This window comes from Ursus americanus, chromosome 9 (assembly GCF_024610735.1).
Source record: "Ursus americanus isolate L20-20 chromosome 9, mUrsAme1.1.p, whole genome shotgun sequence".
Lineage (NCBI taxonomy): Eukaryota > Metazoa > Chordata > Mammalia > Carnivora > Ursidae > Ursus > Ursus americanus.
Window position 1 is genome coordinate 60,016,613 of NC_142135.1, and position 24,194 is coordinate 60,040,806.

The window sequence follows — 24,194 nt, forward strand, 5'->3', positions numbered from 1 at the left end:
GATGTGGTTTAAAGTATAATTTTATTTGCGTGAAAAGAGTCAAGGTAAAAAGGAAAGATGGGAGTCTAGACACAGGCTGTTGTTTATATTGTAAAAACTTTCTTCTACACATATCTGGGATTGGAGGCAAATATAAGAGCATCCATTAAGGATAATAATATACTTTATTATTGTTTATATGAGCCCATTTATTTTGGCTGTTTCTCATCCAAGGCAATCTGCAAAGCTTTCTCAAGAAGCAGCTCATTACTTATTCACCCCCTCGTTCCTCCTCCTTCACCTCCTACTTCCCCTGCCACACACACACACACACACACAATGAACTTCGAGCGCCACTTTTTAAAATACTCTACACAAGGCAGCAGTGTAGTAGGGAAACTTGGTTTCATAGGACAGCAGTAAACTTCAGTTTATTAGAACCTCTTTCTTATCTCTATAGTTATTTTAATGACACAGTTATAAGGATTTTTATCACACATTTGTATGAAATATTTTTCTGAGTAAATAATGGAAATTATAGGAATTTCTATGAGAAATTTAGGTGATCCTGGGAAATTTTCTTAAATCTCAGGTTAATATGGCTAAAAGAATTCATCCAACTGACTGAGTGTCCATTACTATGTTCCAGAAACTATCCTTGGAGGACAGTAAACGTTCACACTGATGTTTATACCTTTTGTATTCAGCAAAACATGGTAAAGATAGATTTATAGTGGAGTCACTTTACATGTCCATTTAACTTCTACAAAATCATCTATACACATTCAGAAGAAAGGAAAAAGCAGCTACGAAGGGTTAAGTGTGTGAGCAGTTCTGCCTACAGTTTCACCCCATAAGTGATAGCAGAGTGTGATGGCAGAGTGATCATGGGATGGGTGACAGTGTACTGGGTGTTGGTTCTCCTGTGGCTCTAACAGTGTGAACATGCAGCTGCATGTTTTTTAAATGCAGCACAGCCCCTACACACACTACACACTACGTCATTGAGGGAGAAAACCAGCAGTGTGCTTCCACTCCGGAGGAGACCCTGACTGCATTGCCCTTGGAGGGCGCAGACGTGTGCAGGGTGGTGACTCCGCAAGGAGTTTTAAGGATCATTTTGTCTCTGTCTATACTTGAGGATGTTCACTTTGGAACCCAACCCTCACCTAAGAGGTACCTTTCCCTTATTTGATGCCTCCATCTTCTGTCAGAAATGCGTGGCTAAACTAAGCTAGAAAATGTAATTGCCCCAACCACAACACACTGGGAATTTCCTAGAAAGTGGATCTCCAGGTTATTACTAAGCTAGTTGACTCTGAAGCAGGAATCAAATAAAATGTCACTTCGGGTTATCTTTGCTAACTTGAGAAACATGTCCAGTAGGACTTCCCATACAGATATTACATATGCCATAAATCGCAAAACCTTGGCAAATCCAACCCCTGCATGGGGAATAGGAGTTGTATATAGAATAAAACCGTGAGCCATTTTGCTTCTGGTATACCTCCTATCAGATGTAAACAATTTCATTTGAATTCCCCGTGTCGGCAAAATGTCTAGTCATGGTCAAGGATTCAGAGTCATCCAGTGACTTTGGGGGGAATTACCTAACTGTGCTTCCACCTACACATCCAAGAGAGCATTCTTACCACTTTCTTCATTAGAAACTACTTCTAACGTTTAACTTCTCCGCTTTCTTGTGTGGTTGGCACTGTTTTTAAATACTTGGCACATAGATAGGTTCTACTTAGAAGAATACAAAATAAGTTGAGCTCTCTGGAAGAAAAGTAGTTGGCGTGAGATAGTGGTGATATTTACTTTATCATTCTGATGTCGGTAATTGAAATGAAATGACTTTGGTAGAAGGGGAAGCCCTAAGAAAAGTTGTTCTGCCTTCTGTGAAGTCCGGTTAATAGATGCTATGTATGGGGACACCATGTTTTTATCCTGCTTCCCTGCATTTTGTCACCTAAGCTGCTGAGTGTGACTGAGGAAGCCAGTGTCATTTGAAACTGACAGTGCAAGCAGGAAAAAAGACACCAGTCAAATTGAAAAGGCAGTGCTTAACTCTTCATGGTAACTTCGAGCTTATTTTGTGCTTATTTTGCGTTTTACCCCCGCTCTTGAAAAAAAAAAGTCCTAGAAAGAAGTGACTACCTACAAAATACTGATATACTGTAAATTTGGATCATATATATATTTTTTTTATTTTATTTATTTTTTTACTGTTTTTTGTTGTTATTTCTTAGAGTTAACCACAAAACCTAGACCTGGACTATAAGTCCTAGTACACTCAGAGTTAATTAGAAATATACATACTCATGATAGATTGAATTATTAGCATACAATAAAGGGGAATTTATACATTGCCAATGAATCACAACGCTGGAAGGGAGCTTTCTAATTCAGTCACCACTCCTTTTCTAGATGAGGAAATAGAAAACTAAGAGATTAAGTTGTTTGGCCCTTGTCAGTTTAATTTTTTAAAAGATGATCAATTCCCTTGTTAGGCCAGAGGTCCGCGTGTGTGTTTGCGTCCTTCGCGTGGCTGTGCTGGTGCCTCGTGCCAGTTGGGTCTGTAACTGCAGATGGGGCTGTGGTGCCCACTCTCAGGGTGGGACTGGATAAACTCTTCTGTTTGTTGACTGCAGCCTGGCAGTGAGCTGGACAACTTGGAGGAGATTTTGGATGATTTGCAGAATAGTCAATTACCACAGCTTTTCCCAGACACGAGGCCAGGCGCCCCTGCTGGATCAGTTGACAAGCAAGCCATCATCAATGACCTCATGCAACTCACAGCTGAGAACAGTCCTGTTACACCTGTTGGAGCCCAGAAAACAGCATTGCGAATTTCACAGAGCAGTGAGTATGCAATATTGATGGTTATGCCAAGAAATTCCCATATAATCACCATTAGAAACAGTGATTATTAAAATCTGACACAAACAGCTTAGTCACTTCAAGGTTTTTGTGATCAAATAGCACCATCTACTGTCCTGGTTCTTCAAAACGTCATTCAAAATGGACTCCAGTGAACGTGGCTTTCCGGCATTCTCTTGTGGTTAATTTAATCAACGCTGAGTGAGCCTGACCTACATAGATAAAGTTCTTTGGATGGTTGTCATGTTTCCCTTTATTTTTGCTACTGCCTTCAGAAACGGAGTTTAAAATAGACCTTATGTGTTTTAGTATATAAGTGGCTACCTTAAATATAGAAAATTAGAAAGTTAGGCTGACTTTTTAGGAATAAAATGCTATTAAAAATTATTAATATTTAATCGTAAGATGTGAATGGGCTACACATTAAAAATATCCTATCTCTTAGAAATAATCTTATGAATATCAGTTTGAATGGAACTTTATCATACATGTTTTCTAAGTACATTTTAACTAATTTGATATAAGGCTTGAAGACCTTAAGACTATTTTAAAAAATATTTTTTTCTATCATTCTTTTTATTTCAGATTTTTGTAAGTTAAGATGAATTCTTGCTTCACCAGGATCACTTAGTTTACAAACTCAATAGTTACCTAAACTTGTCCAGCAGTTTTGAATGGAAGAAAATATCTTTCCTGTGCAAAGAGATGTAGTTTATAGAAAGATAAGTGACGTCCTTAGTGTTAACTTGGTGAACAGAATGAATTTTCCCTCGTCAAGTACAGTCTGATTCAATGCTTAGCATTTGTTCTCAAACCAGAAATGGCAACCATCAACCAAATCACAAAATATCTCTAATTACTAGATCTCTTCTCAAGTGATTCTTGATTTTCCTGAAACGGGTAAAACAAAATAGTATTTGTTATCATCTCTCAAACCTTCATGTTTCCTGAGGAATGGAAGGTACTTCTGGACCATGGGCAAACACAATGTCAAGGAGTTGGGGAGTTAAGAAGCGCCCTGGAGAGTTTATGCTTATTAACCGAGGCATTAATGAAGGGCGGCTTGGGAACTCATGCTTTCTCCTGTTTGTACCTCCTAATGGTCATCAAATTGCTGCTTGCTAGCCAGAGAGCTAAACCTGAGAACGTCATGATTAAGCATATGCCTGTTTTCCATCCTGAGCCCTAACTCTTATAAATATTGTACTTGTGTTCTTAATTGTTAAGAATTTATTTATTCTGAATATTCTGTTTCATACTATGTTTATGTAATTCAGTGAAAATAAAATACTTCATTTAATAAAGTAGCTCTATAAACAGTCATTTATAATATCTGTATACTTTTTAATAATGTTCTTATCAAATGATTGGTTGTCTATGTGATAGTATAGTACAGTACGCGCTATGGATTCTTGTCAGCCAACCGTAAGAATCCTTTCCAATCTAAATGAATTTAAAGAATTTAAAGAAGCTGTATTTAGAATATTAAACAGGGCCCTAAAGCTTTAATACTGACTTCAGGGGGCAGAGTTCACACTTAAAAGATTTTAACTTCCAAGGCAAATAGATACTTTTAACCTAATCCTACTCCTAGGAAAGTCCAGTTAAGAAACGATACATCCAAACCACATGTGTCTGGGTTTGGGGCTCTACCCAGGAGATGTTGATATCTTCATAGCTGTGACAAAGCAGTACTCCTAAATTTGAATCATGTCACCTATGGACAAGACCATACAAGTGTTTTATTTAGCATATACAATTAAATGTTAGAAATTAGTATTGGGGAGGAAAATATATGGTAAAAGACATGGGGGTTTTTTCCCTCTTTTTGCAAAATTGTTAAGAGTTAAATAAGAGACTTGATTAAATTACAAGTCCACAATTTGGTGCTGCATATGATTTTTTCATCTGTGAGTTTGTCTTTTACGTAGGCGATTGGTCCCTGATGTGCGTATCTTTGATATTTTACAGACAGCATTTTCCCTGAACACTGCTTCTGTTGCTATTCTTTTCCATTATCCTATATTAACCATCAATTTTCATTTGTTTTCTCCTTAGCTTTTAATAACCCACGACCAGGGCAACTGGGCAGGTTATTGCCAAACCAGAATTTACCACTTGACATCACATTGCAAAGCCCAACTGGTGCTGGACCTTTCCCACCAATCAGAAACAGTAGTCCCTACTCAGTGATACCTCAGCCAGGAATGATGGGTAATCAAGGGATGATAGGAAACCAAGGAAATTTAGGGAACAGTAGCACAGGTAAGGGCTCAAATGCACTGTTACTTTATGGTGGGTTATTTAACTTAATGATGTATTCATCCACATCAAACTAGTAGAATTTTTCAAATGAGTTTTTTTTATGTTAGAAACTAATACTAGAAGGTAAGAAAATTCTACAAACTTTCCCTGGGAGAGTGGCATGCGAAACATTGGGAAGCATTCCAGTAAGCTGACCATTTTATTCTGTGATCATTACTTTTGCAAGGTTTCTAATGATTAATCCTATAGCATAGGCTTACGTCTTCTGCTCCACTTTACTGTTCTAGACGTTGTAGTGTTACATGTAAGAGAATTTGGTGGTTGCTAGCATCTTGTGAAATCTGCTGATAATCCCAAAATTCCCTATTAATTGATGATTTGTTTTTGGAGAATTTCAGAATGAAAGTTTAAAATTCAGCTAACTTTTCATACTTATAAATGATACAGTTCTTCAGAAGAATAGTAATTAAAAATAAAGAACTATACATGGTAATATGCTTGGTCGAAGAGTACCAGGTCCAGGGCTCCCTTTTTGAAGATGTATGACTTTGCCTGTGATCTGGTTGGGACCTTGACTTGCTGTGACTTCAGGTGTCTGCCAAGCTGCCCCTGCACATTTGCTAAGTGGTGATCAGTGTCATCGCAGCCACCACAGTCCCAAACTTCCGTCTAATTAAGGCTAGAAATCATCTTAGCAGCAAGGATTGCTATTACCGCCATGTCCTGTACCCTATAATACTATTTATCACAGACCTACTAGCAGGATGCTGAGTTTCCTAATGAAGAACTACTCACAATTTACAGCCTTCTTCCTTTGTCAAAATGAAGTACTCAGGAAAAAGGCATTGAAAGAAATAGATATTATAAAAAGAATTTATATTTGTGTACGTTTAGTGCTCGGGTTTTTTTTTTTTTCCTTTTAGCCTAGTCTGTAATCTGTCTATACACATTGGCATTTTAGACAGCTAATTGAAAATAAGAATTCAGTCTAAGAGGAAAAGTTGGATTTATTTATTTTCGGGTGTTGATGAGCAAGCAGTTCATGGGGGAAACGTGTACCATGCTGTCTTAAAATCGTTGAGTCCTTCAACAAGTATTTATTGGGTGCCTACCATATGTGCCAGGCACTGACTACTTCACTACTTTATATATTCACAGAAATGGGGGTCATATTAATTTTATAATTTAAGATAAAGTATTGATTTATATAAACAAAATACTGCTTTATGCAACGTTCTAGAATGGGAAAGAAGCCAGTGACTTGTTGAAAGTGCCTCCTTACTAGGAGAACACAAGAAGCTCTGAATTCTTGTAGGGATCTTGGAGGGAGGAATTTAGAGGTACATCTATTTTCAAACCTGGGCAGCCTAGAGATCACTGGTATCCAGACTCCGAAGATCATACAGTGTCTGTGCTTCATTTCAAAAAAGAAAATGAAAAAGCCTGGAACAGACTGAGACCCCAGTTGTTACAACTGCAAGAATATTGTTGAATTGTGGGTCATTTTTCCTTCTGCTTTCTGGACTTGCTGTAATCTTGTTATATTATTTAGAGACTAGATTTTTGGAAAAATAAAACGCCTATTCTCCCATAATACATTTGTGTAGTTCAAATTTAATCTTCAAATGGTTTTTAAAATATATATTACTATAATGCTGTTCTAACTTTTTCAGTCGAATTAATTACCCTTTATTCCTAATCATCCTAACGTAGCACATTCTCATTTCACCAGTGATAAACCACCCACGATACACGTTCTCTCCATTTCTTAAATCTACCCTATTTTTATCGTAATTAAAGTAAATGAAAGCAAGCCATCTATTTGAAAGCAGAACTTTTTTTTTTTTTTTAAGATTTTATATATTTATTAGAGAGAGCACGAGCGGTGGCAGGGAGAGGCAGAAGCAGACTCCCCACTGAGCAAGGAGCCCGATGCAGGGCTTGATCCCAGGACCCCAAGATCATGACCTGAGCCAAAGGCAGATGCTCAGCCAACTGAGCCACCCAGGTGCCCCATAATGAAAGCAAAACTTTTATATAGCCATCATTAAACATTTCGAAATGCAAGGTTCTCACTTGGAGTTTTTCCCCTTCAGAATATCAAGTCTTAGCCAATATTTGGCCATTGTCAGCATCACGAGGGGCCAGGCCAGAGAGAGCAAACATTTGATCCTGCTTGGAGTATTGTGCTCTTACTGTTAAGTGTGGCCAAATAACTGTTAATATCTCAAGTATAAAAAGATTTTTACCAATCTGTCCTAACCCATTCTGGATCTATATGATCAGGAATGTGGTGGTGCAGGTATATGGAAGTTCCCTATAAGTAGGAGTTCCCTTGCCTTGGATATAAAAAGCGGTGGTAAGAAAGATCCTGTAATTTCTTCATGTTTTAGAGGCTACCGTGGTCAATTTTGAAGCTTGACAAATTACAGTACTCTGAAAGGGATCTGAAGATTTAAAAATGTGACATCAACTTCATGGGATATTCTGTGATTTGGATTTATAACTAGAGTATTGATTATCAGTTTAAACCTTGTTTCTCTTAGCCTCGCCTCCCTTTTGGAAAGTAAAGCATTGACGTGTAGATCAGCTAATGTGATTCACTTCCTGAGGAAGGAAGTTGGGGTTATCCACACACCACAGCACCTGTGTCTAAGTACATACGGGAACAATTTTAACAGCTTTTCCGAATCATGAAGAGTGGCAAGTCTGTGCTTTGAAAAACTGTAGAAATTGCCAACTCTTGTTTCTTAGCCAAGGGTCCCGCGTCTGTCCCAACGAGGGCGTTACCTATTGGGCTAACTGTGTATTACAGAATGATCGTCTTATACAGAGTAAGATCATCTGGTGTTCATATGTGCTATGTTTTCAGTTACTCCATGTCTCAGTTTCCTTTGGCTTGCCTGCAGGAATGATTGGTAGTAATGCTTCCCGGCCCACTATGCCATCTGGGGAATGGGCACCACAGAGTTCTGCTGTGAGAGTCACCTGTGCTGCTACCACCAGTGCCATGAACCGGCCGATCCAAGGAGGTATGATTCGGAACCCAACAGCCAGCATCCCCATGAGACCCAACAGCCAGCCTGGCCAAAGACAGATGCTTCAGTCTCAGGTCATGAACATAGGTAAGGTAGTTCTAGTGTTCTTTTTTTTTTTTTTTTTTTTTTTTAAGATTTTATTAATTTGAGAGAGAGCGTGCACAAGCGGGGGCGGGGACGGGGACAGAGGGAGAGGGAGAAGCAGACTCCCCACTGAGCAGGGAGCCCGATGCGGGGCTCTATCCCAGGACCCGAGATCATGACCTGAGCCGAAGGCAGATACTTAACTGACTGAGCCCCTCTAGTACTCTTTACTTTTAATCTCCATGCTTTCTTAGAAGAGAGTAACAGCTCCAAAATTTCTTTCAAGATACACTCTTCATTTGCACTTTAGGTGATTCCCCGCATGTCAAGCTGTCATAAGTGAGATTTTGCTGGAACTCTGTATAGAATCATAGAATCTAAAAAGCTTTCTAGTTACATTACAGAACCAACCACCTTTGTGGTGTTTTATTTTTATTAAATTACCTAATTTCTACCTTTGGAGGGAGTGAATTGGAGTGTCACACTGTAAACGTTATACATATGATAGTTTCTAAAAATATTTCAGTGTTACAGCAATTCTTCCTAACTCTGGGTGATCATCAGAATCATCTCAGGACATTAAGATGCAGATTCTTGGGCCACCATCCTAGACTATTAAAACAGACTGTCCAGGGTCCTCACTGAAGGTACAGCGTCTTCTAGAACATCTCAAAAAATGTGAGGATTGTTAAATTCTATTTGGATACAGTTCACATGTTATTAAAATTAATGGTCTGATACATTATACGACACCATTTGTATGAAGTACCCAGAATAGACAAATCTATAGAGAAAGAAAGTAGTAGGTAAGTGGTTGGCTAGGGCTTGGGGTATGGGGGACATGGGGAATGACTCCTAATGGTCATGGGGTTTCTTTTGGGGGGAATAAAAAACGGCCTAAACCTGATTGTCATAATGGTTGTACAACTCTGCAGATATACTGAAACCCACTAAGCCGTATACTTTAAACAGGTGAATTGTGTGGCACGTCAATTACATCTCAGTAAAACTGTTATTTAAAAAAAAATTAATGGTCTGTACAACTCATCCTTGAGATTGTTTTCTTAGTCATTGACATATTAACCTTCTAAATCTTGCACATTAGCATGATTCAGATAAGTTAATGTTTATGTACTTTTTCATATACTTAGACATTGCACAATGAGTAAGCGCTAAATCATTAACGGAAAGGTACCAGGATTGTTTTGACAAGACAACGCAGAATTCTCATCCTACCTCTGGCCTCCGCTTTCCTACCTAGTTATGTAATTGCTCAGCACATTTTGGCTTATTTCTGAGAGGTGACATTCAGATAGGCTTTCTACAGAGAATGTACTTCAAATTGATGAGTCGTTTCCAAACATAAATTCATATAATTTGAGGCTTCTATGGAACAATGATAAAAATCACCAGATTTTCATGCAAAATTAAGCTGGGAAATTTTTTAATGTATTGATTGATTCATTTAAATATCATAATTAAGGGGTACCTAGCTGGCTCAGTTGGTAGAACATGTGACTCTTGAGCTCAGGATCGTGAGTTTGAGCCCTATGTTGGATATAGAGGTTACTTGAAGAAAAAAAAAGAATAAATAAATATCATAATTAATAAATCCCTTAATACAGAAATTTAATATATTCTCCATATTTCTTTATTGAAGGGTACCTCACCTGGCCTTTGAGCTGTGTATTGTGTAGCTGAATTTCTCTGATTTTTAATAAATTCAAAAAAGCCCTGAACTCAACAGAAAATTATCTATTGGAAGACAGGTCTACAGATGGGGATAACAATAAAATCATTGAAAAGTTCATGTCATCCATTAGCTTTAAACCTCTAAAAAGAACTTCTAAGGAAGAGCACATCTGAGTTGTCTGGGCCTTCTTTCTGTTTGACCCTCTCTCCTGGAAGAGCCAACTGAATTACAGTTAATAAAAGCTCAGGAACAAGTGATCTAGCACTTCTCAGAAGTATGATCCAGGACCCTGATGCCTTTTCAGGGGGTCTGCAAGGCTAAACTATTTCCATAATAATGCTGAGACACTCCTGGCCTTCGTCACTCTCCCCTCTCACAAGCGGGCAGCCGAGTTCTGGAAGTTACCATGCTGTGTGATGCTGCCGTAGGTAGAGTGTGGGAGCACACAGGAGTCTCTGGCTCTCCTCTCGCAGTCCAGACATTAAAGTGATTGCCACAAAGGTAGAACAACGCCAGTAAAAGGGTTTTTTCATTTCTTATTTTAAAAACTTGTTTAGGGGCACCTGGGTGGCTCAGTCGGTTAAGTGTCTGCCTTCGGCTCAGGTCATGATCCCAGGGTCCTGGGATCGAGCCCCACATCGGGCTTCTTGCTCAGCAGGGAGTCTGCTTCTCCCTCTGCCTCTGCCACTTCCCCTGCTTTGCTCTCTTGTTCTCTCTGTCAAATAAGTAAATAAAATCTTTAAAAGAAAAGAACAAAAGAAAAACTTGTTTATATTAACACATAGTGGATTTATTGTAATTATTTTAAATGAATGAATAATTGTTTTTTTTCTACATTCCAATGTTAATTTCCCATACAGTAAGTAAGTATCAGTAAGATATAACCCACATAAACAAAACTACAAGGTCAGGGTGCCTGGGCGCCTGGGTGGCTCATCAGTTAAGCCTCTGACTCTTGATTTTGGCTCAGGTCATGACCTGAGGGTCGTGAGATCAAGCCCCCCACTCCACCCACCTCACCCCCGATGGGCTCTGTACTCAGTGGAGAGTCTGCTTGAGATTCTCTCCCTCTCCCTCTGCCCCTCCATCCTGCCCCCTTGCTCGCTCTCCCTCAAAAAAAAAAAAAAAAAAAAAAAGACTATAAAAGGTCTTCATTGCAAAAAGTTTAGAGCTCTCACTCTAGATATTACCTAAAGTGGATGATAAGCTTTTGATATTTATTGCCTTTGTTTCTATTTCAGAACAAAAATTCGGTCTTATTATTTTCACCTAATTATTATTGCATCTGTCTTTTTCATTTTATGTAAACCAGGTATTTCACTTTATATTACATAGCAGAAATTTCCCTGACGACAAGTTGTAAAGTTTTTGGATTTTTGTCTTCTCCCTTTTTAGGGCCATCTGAATTAGAGATGAACATGGGGGGGCCTCAGTATAGCCAACAACAAGCTCCTCCAAACCAGACTGCCCCGTGGCCTGAAAGCATCCTGCCTATAGACCAGGCATCTTTTGCCAGCCAAAACAGGTGAGTCCTGAACACCCAGGAAATCCAAGAGAACAGTGGTTTCGTGATGAGTTCTGTAAGTTATTTTAGACCTCTGCCAGAAGTTAATCTTTTCCTCCTAAATAGTTGGTCCTGGCCAGTTTTCATGTATTCAGACTATATCATCAGTTATTGGACAGGAGATGTAAGGGAGGGAGAAATCCAAAAATCAGTTGGACCTAGGGCATGTCTTTAAAAAGTTATAATTTAGTTGGAATATAAGATATACATTAATAACTGTAACATAAGGTAATGTGTACTACAAATGCCATAAGAAAAATAAAACAACTTGGGAGAGCTCATCCAAACGGAGTGATAGAGAGGGCTTCAGAGTCTGGAAGGCAAGATATCATTCAGGAGGCAGAGAAGGCCAGAAGCCAGTCCAGCGGGAAAGCAGCATACTCAGACCGGGGTGTTACAGAAACAACTCGTGCTGAGGGTAACAGAATTGTCTAGTTTTCTATTAACATGTATTTTAGCACTTAAAACAGTATAGTAAATGCAGTATGAGAAGATTTGGCAGGAAGAGGAGATTAGTAATAGATTTATAGAAGGTCTTAAATACCAAACTCTGAAGAATTCAGGCTTTTTTCATTAAACCATTGAAAATTTTTTTTGAAAAAGGAAGTGGTATGTAATCATGTTTGATTGAGATTTTTTGGTTCTGATTATCAGTCTTAATAATTTTTCTTTGTGGGTGATCTTTTCTCTCCAGCCACTTTTGGAAATATTCTTTGTATTTTCTGTATTATACCTTTACTACAATGTGTCGAGGTGTGGATTTATTTATACTGCTTGGTATTTGGTATGTGCTGTACTTTTTTTAATCTGTAGATTCATGGTTTTTTTCTATCAGTTCTGGAAAATTTATAGGCATTATCTATATACTGCCCCCTCTTCGTTTTCTCTATTCTTTCCTTCTGGGATTCTGGTTAGACATATGTTACATCTTCTCTGCCTCCACTGGATTTTTTAAAATTCTACCTTCCAGGAGCACCGGGGAGGCTCAGTCAGATAAACATCCAACTCTTGGTTTCGGCTCAGGTCATGATTTCAGGGTTGTGAGATCAAGCCCCATGTTGGGCTCTGTGCTGGGTGCGGAGCCTGCTTGAGATTCTGTCTCCCTCTCCTCTGCCCCTCCCCCCCAAATAAACTCTCCTTTCTTAATCCGTGTATTTTCCATCTCCTCATCTCTCAGTAGTACATCTGGATAATTTATTATCCAGTTCCTTAATTACCTCTTCAGCTGTGTTTAGTCCAGTTACGTTCTTCATTTCTGAAAGTTTGATTGGGCTGGTCTGCTTTTCACAGTCTCGTTCGCTTATTTTTGTGGTTCCATCTTTATATCTTTAAGTATTATGTTCATCATTATTTTCTGAATTTCTTTATCTGATAATTCCAATATCTAGATTTTTCGAGGTCTAGGGGCACCTGGGTGGCTCAGTTGGTTGAACATCTGCCTTCGGCTCAGGTCATGATTTCAGGGTCATGAGATCGAGTCCCGCATCAGGCTCTGTGCTCATCGGGGAGTCTGCTTGGGATTCTCTCTCTCTCTCTTCCCCTCCCCCCACTTACTTGTTCTCTCTCTCCCTCTCTCTCAAATAAATAAATAAATCTTAAAAAAAAAAAAATACAGGTTTCAGAGTGAGGCCTATTCCAAGACATAACACTTTTGTCACAGCACTGCACAGCTCAGAATTGTGGTATGGTACCCGTCTTCCTTTCTGTTTCGTAAGGGACAGTAAAAGATTCAAAAGATTCAGCGAAGTTTGAAAACAGACAAACAAAAACCCCCCAGAATATCAAAAGATGACTATGTGCCCAGCAATGAGATATATGAGGAAAAGTCGGGGGCTAGTTATTTCACTGCAAGAAAATTAGGGAAGATGCTTAATAACGGTCTCAAGGAGATAAAGAAGGAGGGCTGGTTGCTTACCAGCTGTATTCCTTTCACTTAGGAGGAGAAACTAGTGTTTTCAAACCCTGCAGTGCCTATGAATCACCTCTGGGGTCTCATTATAAGGTGGGTCTGCTTGGGACCCAGGGCTCTGCATGTCTAACAAGCCCCGGAAGATCCCAGCATCTCTGGCCCCCCCACCGCACATGGAGCAGAAACGCGACAGGAGAAGGACAGAGCAAGGAGCACACGCAGCCCCGTGCAGCTTCTGTCAGCGCGTCTGCTTGGCAGTAGAGCCTCACCTGAGTAACCACTGTAGTCGTACTTGGAAGTCGTACTTTTTCGGGGTTCTTCCAGTGCGTTGAGTCTAATTTCATGGTGTCAGTGAGTGTTAGGCTTTTTCTAAATTTGTTTATTTGGTATGTTAAAAAGCCACCCATTTCCATGGAAACTGGCACGTAATAAAAATGTAGTACAGTAATTAAATCCAGCACCTGACCGTTGTTTTGGATGAAATGTCAAAGATCGGTTCCTAGAGAATACTAGGCCCAGAGTTAGCATTTTCACTGTTGCCCAAACAGATGAGCCTTCTGTTCTAACAAAACTGGAAGAGTGCCAGACCTTGTGCTGAGCCGAGTCACAGAGCACGTCGGTGTGCTGTGCAAGTTTCTGGGGCTGGGCACCGCCCCTCTCTGCCCTCGTGCGGTGACGCTGCGTCAGTTTTCTTCGTATGACAACTGTGTGGACAAAACATAACATTTTCATTACTTTTAAAGTTATTTCAGTTTTTCCAGCCACTTACCCCCCATCTTTTATTCTGAATAATTCAGTTTGAAAGAAACTTACGACCAACTTGATGGTAATCTTCCTGTCATAGGCATTCAGAAGTGAGGAATAACAAAGGTTCTAACCACATCTCTCTTTTGTTTTTTGTTTTTTGGTTTTTTTAAAGATTTTATATATTATTTATTTGACAGAGAGAGAGAGAGACAGCCAGCGAGAGAGGGAACACAGGCAGGGGGAGTGGGAGAGGAAGAAGCAGGCTCCCAGCGGAAGAGCCTGATGCGGGGCTCGATCCCAGGACTCCGGGATCACACCCTGAGCTGAAGGCAGACGCTTAACTACTGAGCCACCCAGGCGCCCCCACATCTCTCTTTTGAAAAAAAAAGCGGACATAATAAAAAATTTAAAAAAGGAAGGAAGGAAGGAAGGAAGGAGAGAGAGAGAGAGAGAGAGAGAGAAAGAAAGAAAGAAAAGAAAGAAAGAAAGAAAGAAAGAAAGAAAGAAAGAAAGAAAGGCAGTGCTATATCGTCCTTTTTTTTTTACATCCCCTTCCTCAGTATCATCATTAACATTTCCTAGTCTTACTGCCTCCCTGTTTGGGATAGGTTCGTCATGTTTCCTGATCCTGGCATTACTTTATGCACACATCTCACAAAGACTGTAGGCTAGCCCTTAAATCGCAAACATATTCTCATACTCATGTATTTATAGCTGAATTTCTCTTTTCTGTAGTTTCGTTGTGTTTTATTTTCCTTGATGTAGTATGTGAAAGAGATATTTAAAATACAGCCCCAAATTTATGGATGATTTTTTTGAAGATTTCTGTTGGATTTATAAAAGTGATTTTCTCTTGAAATACAGTAGCTGCCTTCTATGAAAAACTTGCTTTCACATTAAGTTCAGAATTCCTGAGTTTATTTGGCTTTCTTTGGTTTGAAATGCATCTAAGTAAAGTTGCTTTTGTTATTTCTTACCATGTGGTAGCCATTACTTTTTTGTGGAATTTTGAAGATATGAAAAGTAATGGTAATGGTGTGGTTTCTCAAACATGAGCTCAGAATTGACCTTATTCCCCTTCTTATCACCATCCTTACTCTTTTGCTAGTTCATAAATAAAAGTGTAGATTTCAAGAAACAAGGTTTCGATTGATGATGGATTTATCTTTTGCTAGTTTATTAATGTTTTTGCACCAACCTGTGGCCTGTGTGTGTTCTTTCGTTAATTCCTCGAATTTCATCCTGGTGTTAATATTATAATGTCTGTCAGATGCTGTCTAGATTGTAACTGTGTTTTTTCTATTTTTTTTAAGATTTTTTTTTGTCAGAGAGAGAGAGCACAAGCAAGGGGAGCGGTAGGCAGAGCAAGCAGAGAGAGAAGCAAGCTCCCCGCTGAGCAAGGATCCTGTTGCAGGATTCGATCTGGAGACTCCAGGATCATGACCTGAGCCGAAGGCAGACACTTAACCTACTGAGCCACCCAGACACCCCTATAACTGTATTTGTAATTGCTCAAAATGCAGGGTAATAAGTAGGCATTTATAAAGTTGGAGTTGAAAGTGTGGATTTTCCATAAGCCAGTCATATTATGCTGTCTCTGAGGGAAGTGAGAGACTCATGGTCTGGCCAAGTTTATCATACCAAGCTACAGTGCAGTGTATTTTTCTGAGTACTAGGTACAATATCCTGGCTAGATCAGGAGCCTTTTATTTTCAGTCAACTGGAAATTTGCTGAACCAACTAGTTTCAAGTACTGGGCCAACAAGGAGATTAAAATCTCCTCACTGGATACGGTCCAAGGTTGATGTTTTTAACATAAATACCAATATCACTTTGAAGTGAAAAAGAGAGGGGGAAGCATGGAATGACAAGTCTTGGCCTTATAGTGGTGTAGAAAGCATCTTCTGGAAAAAGATCAATTGCCCAGGGTGGCTGGGGCTCACAGGGAAGTTGTGGACATTGAGTTTGGAAAGGTTCAGCTTTACCAAAGTGTATGTGTCCTTAAATTCCACCACCACCACCTGTCCAGGGACACAAACATTTTCCTGGAGAAGTGAAATAAGAATTTTGAGTCGGCTCAGTAAAGTTTGTTTTAGGAAAAGCAACCTGACAACATTGAGTAAGGAGAATTGGAGAGAGGCTATAAGCAGGCAAGTATCTTGAGAGTCCCGGCCCGAGTCGACGAGGGCCTTGACCAAAGTAGGAAGGCCTGGAGGTACTGTTTGACTTTACAGTCTGTATCATGAAAAATTGGTTTGATTTTTTTTTTTTTAATTAAGAAAAGCATGGGATAAAAATGGATTATTTTATTATGCTGGATATTGTTTTAAATGCAAGTAAGTATTTGCATTAGTTTTGTTTTGTTTTGTTTTTTCCCTTTATGCATTTGGATGTATCTTTCCTAGGGTGGCGGTGTCTTACAAAGGGCAACCTTCCCATCTGACACTGGGTTTCAGTCTGATGCAAAACTGGGGAGCCTGGGTTCATGTGGAACCCTCACCCTTCCCAGAGTTAAGAGAGTAGATCTCAGGGGCACCTGGGTGGCTCAGTTGGTTAAGCGTCTGCCTTTGGCTCAGATCACCATCCCAGGGTCAGCAGGGAGCCTGCTTCTCCCTTTCCCATTCCCCCGGCTTGTGCGCTCTCTCTGTCAAATAAGTAAATCTTTTTTTAAAAAGAGAGATTTCACCTTCACCTGTCATCAGTGAAGGGGGGTGCTTGTGTGGGAAGAAACCAAAGTTGAAAATGAGGGAATAAAGCTAGACTAAGAAAATCCTTTAATGCCTCGTGTAACTAGCCTCTTTGGGGAATGAGGTCGCAGGTATAAGCAATTTGGTAAATAGACAACATCCACTCTTGGCTGACTTGAACTCTTTTTTCACGGAATTTAACCACATCCAAATGTTGGTCACTCCTCTGGGGAATTTCCTCCTCGTTTTGCTTCTGTGACATGCGGTTCTGTGGTTTTTCTCCCCCTTGTTGCCACTTTCCTACATCTGCTCCTTCCTCCCACTCCCTAAGTGTAGCAGCAGCAGAGTGATCTGATCACCCTTGTGTTTCAAAACTTAGTTCTGGGAGAGCGCGAATGCCGGAGAAGCAGGAAGGGCAAGAGGAACCGTTTCCAGTAGTGATGTCTTACTGAGAAGCAAGGCAATGACTGGGAGAAGAGGCAGGTGTAGAAAAGGCCCCAGAATGGGAGCGCGAGTCTCCGAGAGTGGCATTTGCCTTTAGCAACGCGGGACCCTTTGAATGGACAGGGTTGGCTGCGTCACACACTGCTTGGCACTTGGTGGTGGCCGCACAGCCAGGTTGCAGGGGCTCAGAGGCGGTGGAAATGCGGGCTTGGAGCCAGGGACAGCCGGTGAGCAGTGTCACCTAGCGTGCGCTTAATTGGGCGATTTTCTTTACAAGTTACTAGGGATAAATGGAGAGTATAAATTGTTTTTTAATGCACCATATTATAACTGTTTGAAATTAATTGTTGGCTTTAATAGTCAGCATTTCAGGACTCTAGGCCAGAGTGGCATATTAAGCTGTCTTTAGAAAACATGGCATATGAAATTGGATTAGATAGATAACTTCATCCTTTGATGGATCTATTCTCACTTGCTTAAGAATGAAGCTACTTACTCAGAAACTTTTCTTTTCTCCAGAACATCATATGGTAACTCTTAAGAGTACAAATTAGACTCTTTTGGCAAAATACTAGTGTCATTTTCCCTTCTGATATTAAACTAACTCAGAAGCTCTTTTTAAACACCCCCCCCAACTTGTCAATTGATTTAAATTATAGGAGTTTTATATACCATAGAGTTTGGAATTTAGTGTTACAGTTATATCACCTATGATCTTATATAATAAATACAATTTGTACATTCATGATCTACTTTGCTTGACTCCCTAACTCAGAACGGCCGAGAGCCTCACTTTCTGAGGGCTTTAATAAATGTTCACAAGGCCTGCTTATACATGACTAAGAAATTTACTATTAGTCCAGCCAAAGTTAGTCTAGCAACAGCTGAATTCAAAAAAAATTAATGTAGCTTTTATGCTTATAGGTCTCTGGTCTCTCCCAGGTGGGTCATCACATCACAGCCTCATATGAAATAAGACTGTTCAAGCAAATTTGTCTTTCCTACTAAAGTGCAGAAAAATCCTTTGATTACTTCAGGGCAAAGCAAATATATAGATGCCTGAGAAATCAGTGTAGATTTGTGGAAAACAGTAATGAGGCGGGCCCTGAAACCGCGCAGGTCTGTGCTGGCCCCCCAGCTTCGCGGCGGCTGCTCGTGTGATCTCCAGCACGTGGCCTAGCCTCCGGAAGCCTCAGCTCTGCCGGCTTTACTTGAATAGCTCTTATTTTTACAAGTATTTGTCTTATTACAGGATAATTATGCAGTTATTTATTTAGCTTGGCCAACCTTAAAGTGGGGGCAATAAAAACAAAAATCATACATCAGATGCCTCGATTTGCGTCTGGCCAGTGTCAGGCACTGAATAGTGTCTGTTATTGTGTGTTGTCATTTTGTTCTATGTCTGGCTGATACGGTGTTTATTACAAAGACCCTGGAAGTCAACTGGTTGACTTCCGTCAACTTTTAAGAGAAAAAACATGTCCTCTGATCAACTGGCTTTTCCATGGGCCCAAGGTGAAGCTTGTCTCTTTACAGGCAGCCATTTGGCAACTCTCCAGATGACCTGCTGTGCCCACATCCTGCCGCAGAATCTCCAAGTGATGAGGGAGCTCTCCTGGACCAGCTCTATTTGGCCTTGCGGAATTTCGATGGCCTGGAGGAGATTGACAGAGCTCTCGGGATACCAGAACTGGTCAGCCAGGTACACACCGAGGGAGGCTGGTAGGGGCCTAGCACGCTCGTGGGCACGAAGTTGACATTGTCTTTTGTTTACCGATGATCTGCAGTCTGCTTTTTTAGAATACTTCTTTACCTCATAACAAGCCAGCTCTGTTTCTTCCTTGCCCTCCTTGTCACTCCCACATAAACGTTTGCCCAAGAGTGGAAAACACTGAAAATGTGCTTCACGTATACTTCGGGTTGTTGAGCTGAAAGGCAGAAAGTCAAGGCCAGCTCACCTAATGACACGGAGGGACCCACGAGGAACAGAGAACAGAAGTCAAGAACAGAGCATTGCTGGCCCCGTGACCTAGAACCCTTTCATCTAAAAAACCAGGCCGTATCCGTGATCATCCTATTAAATCTTTACGCTTGTGGGCTGGCGATAGGACGCTGTTGTGCTGAAAGACTGCTTTGCACGTGAGTTAGCAGAAGTCATGTTAGAGGTAGCTGCGGTTCATTAGTCATCTTTACCTTTGTGTGGGTTGAGCCCACAGTATTTGGGGGATACTTAAACACAAATGGGAATATAAGGAAGTTAACCAGTCTTAATGTGCTTATTTAGCTTTCCTCCTCCTGATAATCAGTTGGTTAAAGTAATTCTCTGCTTTAAAGAGCACTTTATAGCAATAATATAATAACCTAACCTAGTCTCATGGGATCACATAGTATTTTCTGTATCCAGCTACCCAGCTAAATTTGCGGGAAACAGACATCCTGGGTTACTTTGTAAAGAGTAACAACCGCCACAGATTTTAAAAAATGATCAAAGTCTTGGTACCGTCTTCCTCTTTTCTCAGCAGAAATCCTCTCTATTTCTTACTGTTGAGAAGGACCTTCCCATGTCCAGTGTACTTCCCAGACGTGCGGCGTGTTGGGAGGGTCTGTCAGAGAGGCGAGGCAGGGTCATCGGAGGCTTCTCCGAAGCACAGAAATAGGACTGGCCTCACTCCCACATGGCAGCAGACATCAGGGTGGGGGGGTAAGACTTGTCAATTCATACCGAGAACAGCAGAACGGACAGAAATGACGTGAGAGGCCTACATGATTAACCCAAAGTAGATCGAGAAAGGGGCATGGGATTTAAACGTTTCCTGTGTGGCCCGTGTGCTTTGCCTCAGCGGTACTTAGAAGTCAGCCTCTTCAGTGTCGTTATCCTCGAGTTTGGTCCAAGTGACATTTACAAATGTGGCTGTTGGGATTGCTGAGCGACTTGTAGCATTGTTTTTATCAAAGCTACGTCTTTTCATCGTGAATATTTTTAGTCTCCTTTTTTTATCTATTTGTCTTCTATTTCGTCTCATCACATCCATCCTCAGTGTAGTATCATCATAGTAAACTGAATTACAGAAACATTATTCAGTGGAGTCAGGAAATGGAGAGTACAAATGGATTTATTTGTACACATCAGAGTTGTGTGTTTTCTTTAAAAATGGAAATTATTGGGCGCCTCGTTGGCTCAGTTGGTTAAGCATCTGCCTTCAGCTCAGGTCATGATCCCAAGGTCCTGGAATCGAGCCCCGTGTTGGGCTCCCTGCTCAGTGGGAAGTCTGCTTCTCCCTCTCCCGCTCCCCCTGCTTGTGCTCGCACTCCCTCCCTCTCTCTCTCTCTCTAAGAAATAATAAATTTTTTTAAATCTTTAAAAATGGAAATTATTTAATTAAATTTCTTCTCTGTTAAAGATGGGCAAATATTTAAAGTTCTGTGATAGTTTTGTGGGTGTAGTTAGAGCAGTAATTCATTATTGAGTGGTTTCCCCTGGGTAGGTTCCATCCATATTTTTAACACTATGCTGGAGAGGGCAGCCGACCCAGTTCTCACGGGTGGGCCGCGGGGCCTCGCTGACAGTGAGGCCAGGGTCCTGGGCAGCACCAGGCCCCTGCTCTAACTTGGATAGACTGGTCTGAGTAAGGCCTAGGACATGACTAAGCTAAAAAAAACCTTAAGAGATGCTTTTGCTGTTGGGTCCTTCCCTCCTTAAATCCGGAGGTTTGGGGCAATCATCGTAGAAGTAGAAGGAAGAGAATTAGCCAGGTGCGCCTTTATGCCCTAGACACAGACATGGAGGGGCCACCTGCGTCTGAGGTGCTCCCCCTTGCATTAGTTCTGGATTTTCTACCCCTGCCTCGTTTGAGCCAGATAGATAAGGCAGCCGTAAGAAGTCAAGAACGACAAACACGTTAAAGATGTCTAAAATGCTGGCAGCCACAGAAAACAGTGACATAAAGGCAGTGTGTGACGCTGGTGAAGAGCTCAGGTGCCGAATCACAGCCTGGACTGGAACCCACTACTTCACTAGCCACACCGGCCTGCCGCAACTTGCCTTGTGTCTCCAGGTCTCAGTTTTTGTTAGCTGCAAAACAGGAATAGTGGTGGTAGGTACCCCAACACTGCTGATCGCAGCCAGGCACCAAGGTGGTTGTCTAATGAGAATGATTGATACAGGTATGCAAAATTAGTGAAAAAACCTAATGCTTCTAGGGCACATTTGCATTTTAAAGTCTGGGTCAGTCTGATTGGCGGAGTGAGGAGGACGAGTCCCATCGTCAGGGCCTCGTTCTCCCTTCCCGTGGAAGAAGTGTTGCGGGGAGTCAGGCCCGACCCCGCTTCTCTCCACACACACGTGGGCATGGTAAACAAAGATATTCTCTAGGAAGGGAAATGGAGTCAAGCTAAGGCCCTTTGAGTAGTGAGTAAGTGTAAAAAGCTTCAAGTATATGACAGTGAGAACAAACCACCTTCTCTTACTCTGTTGTTTTTCGTGTTTATTTATCGGTGCTGTCTGGGGGCTTTCTCCTCAGAGCCAAGCGGTGGATCCGGAGCAGTTCTCGAGTCAGGACTCCAACATCATGCTGGAGCAGAAGGCCGCGGTTTTCCCACAGCAGTACGCGTCTCAGGCACAGATGGCCCAGGGTAGCTACCCTCCCATGCAGGATCCAAACTTCCACACCATGGGACAGCGGCCGAGCTACGCCACACTCCGCATGCAGCCCCGGCCGGGCCTCAGGCCCGCGGGCCTGGTGCAGAACCAGCCGAATCAGCTGAGGCTCCAGCTGCAGCACCGCCTCCAGGCACAGCAGGTGCGCTCTGCGCGGGTGCGGGGAAGGGGGCGGCCGCGAATGGCGTGACCTTCCTGTGTCCTTGGGGAGGGCTCACCGCTCCTCCCGTCCCTTCCAGGATGACCCTCCGTCTCCTGCTCTTTTCTGCTTTCCTGGGTTCCCCTCTGTCTCCTCCACTAACTCCGCTCCAGCAGAGTAGCTGTTCTTCTGTTTCCCAGCCCTATTTGTTAACAGCTTAGCCGTGAGCTCTCTGAGCCTCCGTTTTCCTGTCTGTAAAATGGGGCTGTTGTATGGTGTAGCACAGCGTGTATGTGAGTAAAAGGGCCTCACGTTTCTAACCCATAGTGAGCACTCAGGACAACAGTAACTCCTGTTCTTAGTACTGTCTCATGACAGAAACGGTCACTCTTAGCTGACTGGTGGCAGAGCAATGCTGCCTTATGAATACCTGGTTAGCTCAAGAAAAAGTGTTCTCATTGAAACAAACCTAGACAGATTTCCATAAACAGTCCCAAATGCCTTCTCTATTATAAGTAATGTGAAACCTTACTGATAATTAGCTTTCTAAGGGAGTTCAGCTGTAAACCATGTGGTTTCGATATCTAATGGCATTCAGAGGTTATGTTGGGGAGGGTGATTTCTCAAGAAAGGTGATTTAAAATACACTCTGTTTAAAAAATGTATTGATTCTTCTGTGTGTATGCATTTAGAACCGCCAGCCGCTTATGAATCAAATCAGCAATGTTTCCAATGTGAACTTGACCCTGAGGCCTGGAGTACCAACACAGGTAAGGAGCAGACCAGCCATCAGCTTTCACAGCATCTGTTGAATTTCTCTGTTATTTCTTCCTCCTTGATCTTCTGTGCCAAGTAACTCAGAGGGCCATATGACCCGGACCAGCACCGTGGATCTCTTTTGTCATTCAGACGTCCATCTAGCCCATCGCTTTTTTTTTTAAGACTCATTTATTGGTTTCAGAGAAAAAGCACGCTAGCTAGCATGCATGCTGAGGGGAAGAACAGAGGGACAGGGAGAGAGAGACTCAAGCAGACTCCACACCGAGCACGGAGCCCAACGCAGGGCTCAATCTCACGACCCTGAGATCGTGACCTGAGCTGAAACCAAGAGTCAGATGTTTAACTGCACCACTGAGGCGCCCCTCGCCTGTCACGTTTGTAGTTCCCTCCTAAACACTGCCTTTTCACTGCCAGCTCCAGTTGATTCTCATTATTTCCTTTTGTTGTGTTCTATCAGGTTAATGCAAACACTGAATTAGTGATTAGGAGAAAATACAGGGTTCGGTTCCTGCCAGCCTGTGGTGACAGCATCGTCATCAGTCCATCAGTACAGAACCATGTTTCGTGTGTGTTTTGGTTTGAAGACACCTTATGTATATTACATAACAATATATATTGTTGATTCGTTACCTTGAACTCCGCAGCACTATGACTCTGGCCTGAGTGAAGCTCATCTAACGTGGTTTTTCCCGTAAGGCACGCCACAGCCTCTTGTGTTTAGGAACACGAGGCAGCACTTTAGCGCTACTCATAGGAACTACTGTAGACAGCAAACTCACCAGGGAAAAGCACTACAGAGTGAAAAACGTGGAACTGAATAGTCCACAAAAAGGACACTTCTTCCCAGTATGAGGCTGAGGCAAGAAGGCAGCGTGTTGCCTTGTTTCAGCCTCAGGGGGGAATGATACCACCTTGGACGTCTCAAATTTTTTTGCCTCTTGGCACATGTCCGCAAATAATGGCAGTGCTGTGAATAATGAGTTGGGGGTTACAAATAAATTTTAGCAAGTAGGTAAGTTCACCAATATGGAATCCATGAGTAATGAGGATTGACCATGTATTGCTCGGACCCCATAAACAGCCTTTGGCCTCTTGCTGGCAGCAAGCGTTGGCACCCCTTCCCTGCACCCGTCCCTCCATTCCTCCTCCTCGCTCTGCTCTGGCCTGTTTTGTATGTTCCCGCCACCCCCTTCTCCCTACACTCCCTGCTTTCTTCCTGCTTCTGTTCAGCCTTTTCCGAAGTGCTTCAAGCTACGTTTTGACACCGAAAATTTGGATTCGCTTTAGACTTGAATGCCCCTTGCATGAGGCTCCAAATTGCCATC

The 24,194-nt window shown here is 41.7% G+C and overlaps 1 protein-coding gene across 8 annotated transcripts in view; it reads left to right on the top strand.

The window, feature by feature from the left end:
- Positions 1–24,194, top strand: part of NCOA2 (nuclear receptor coactivator 2) — a 280,557-nt gene that overhangs the window by 242,004 nt on the left and 14,359 nt on the right. For 7 of the 8 annotated variants that reach the window (XM_045810207.2, XM_045810209.2, XM_087864835.1 and 4 more), the window contains 7 exons: positions 2,634–2,844; positions 4,921–5,127; positions 8,037–8,252; positions 11,338–11,467; positions 18,830–18,995; positions 21,814–22,092; positions 22,782–22,859. In XM_045810207.2, coding sequence (XP_045666163.2) covers positions 2,634–2,844; positions 4,921–5,127; positions 8,037–8,252; positions 11,338–11,467; positions 18,830–18,995; positions 21,814–22,092; positions 22,782–22,859 — 1,287 coding nt within the window. The remainder of the gene's footprint in view (positions 1–2,633; positions 2,845–4,920; positions 5,128–8,036; positions 8,253–11,337; positions 11,468–18,829; positions 18,996–21,813; positions 22,093–22,781; positions 22,860–24,194) is intronic. The other variant, XM_045810212.2, reaches the window with a different exon arrangement.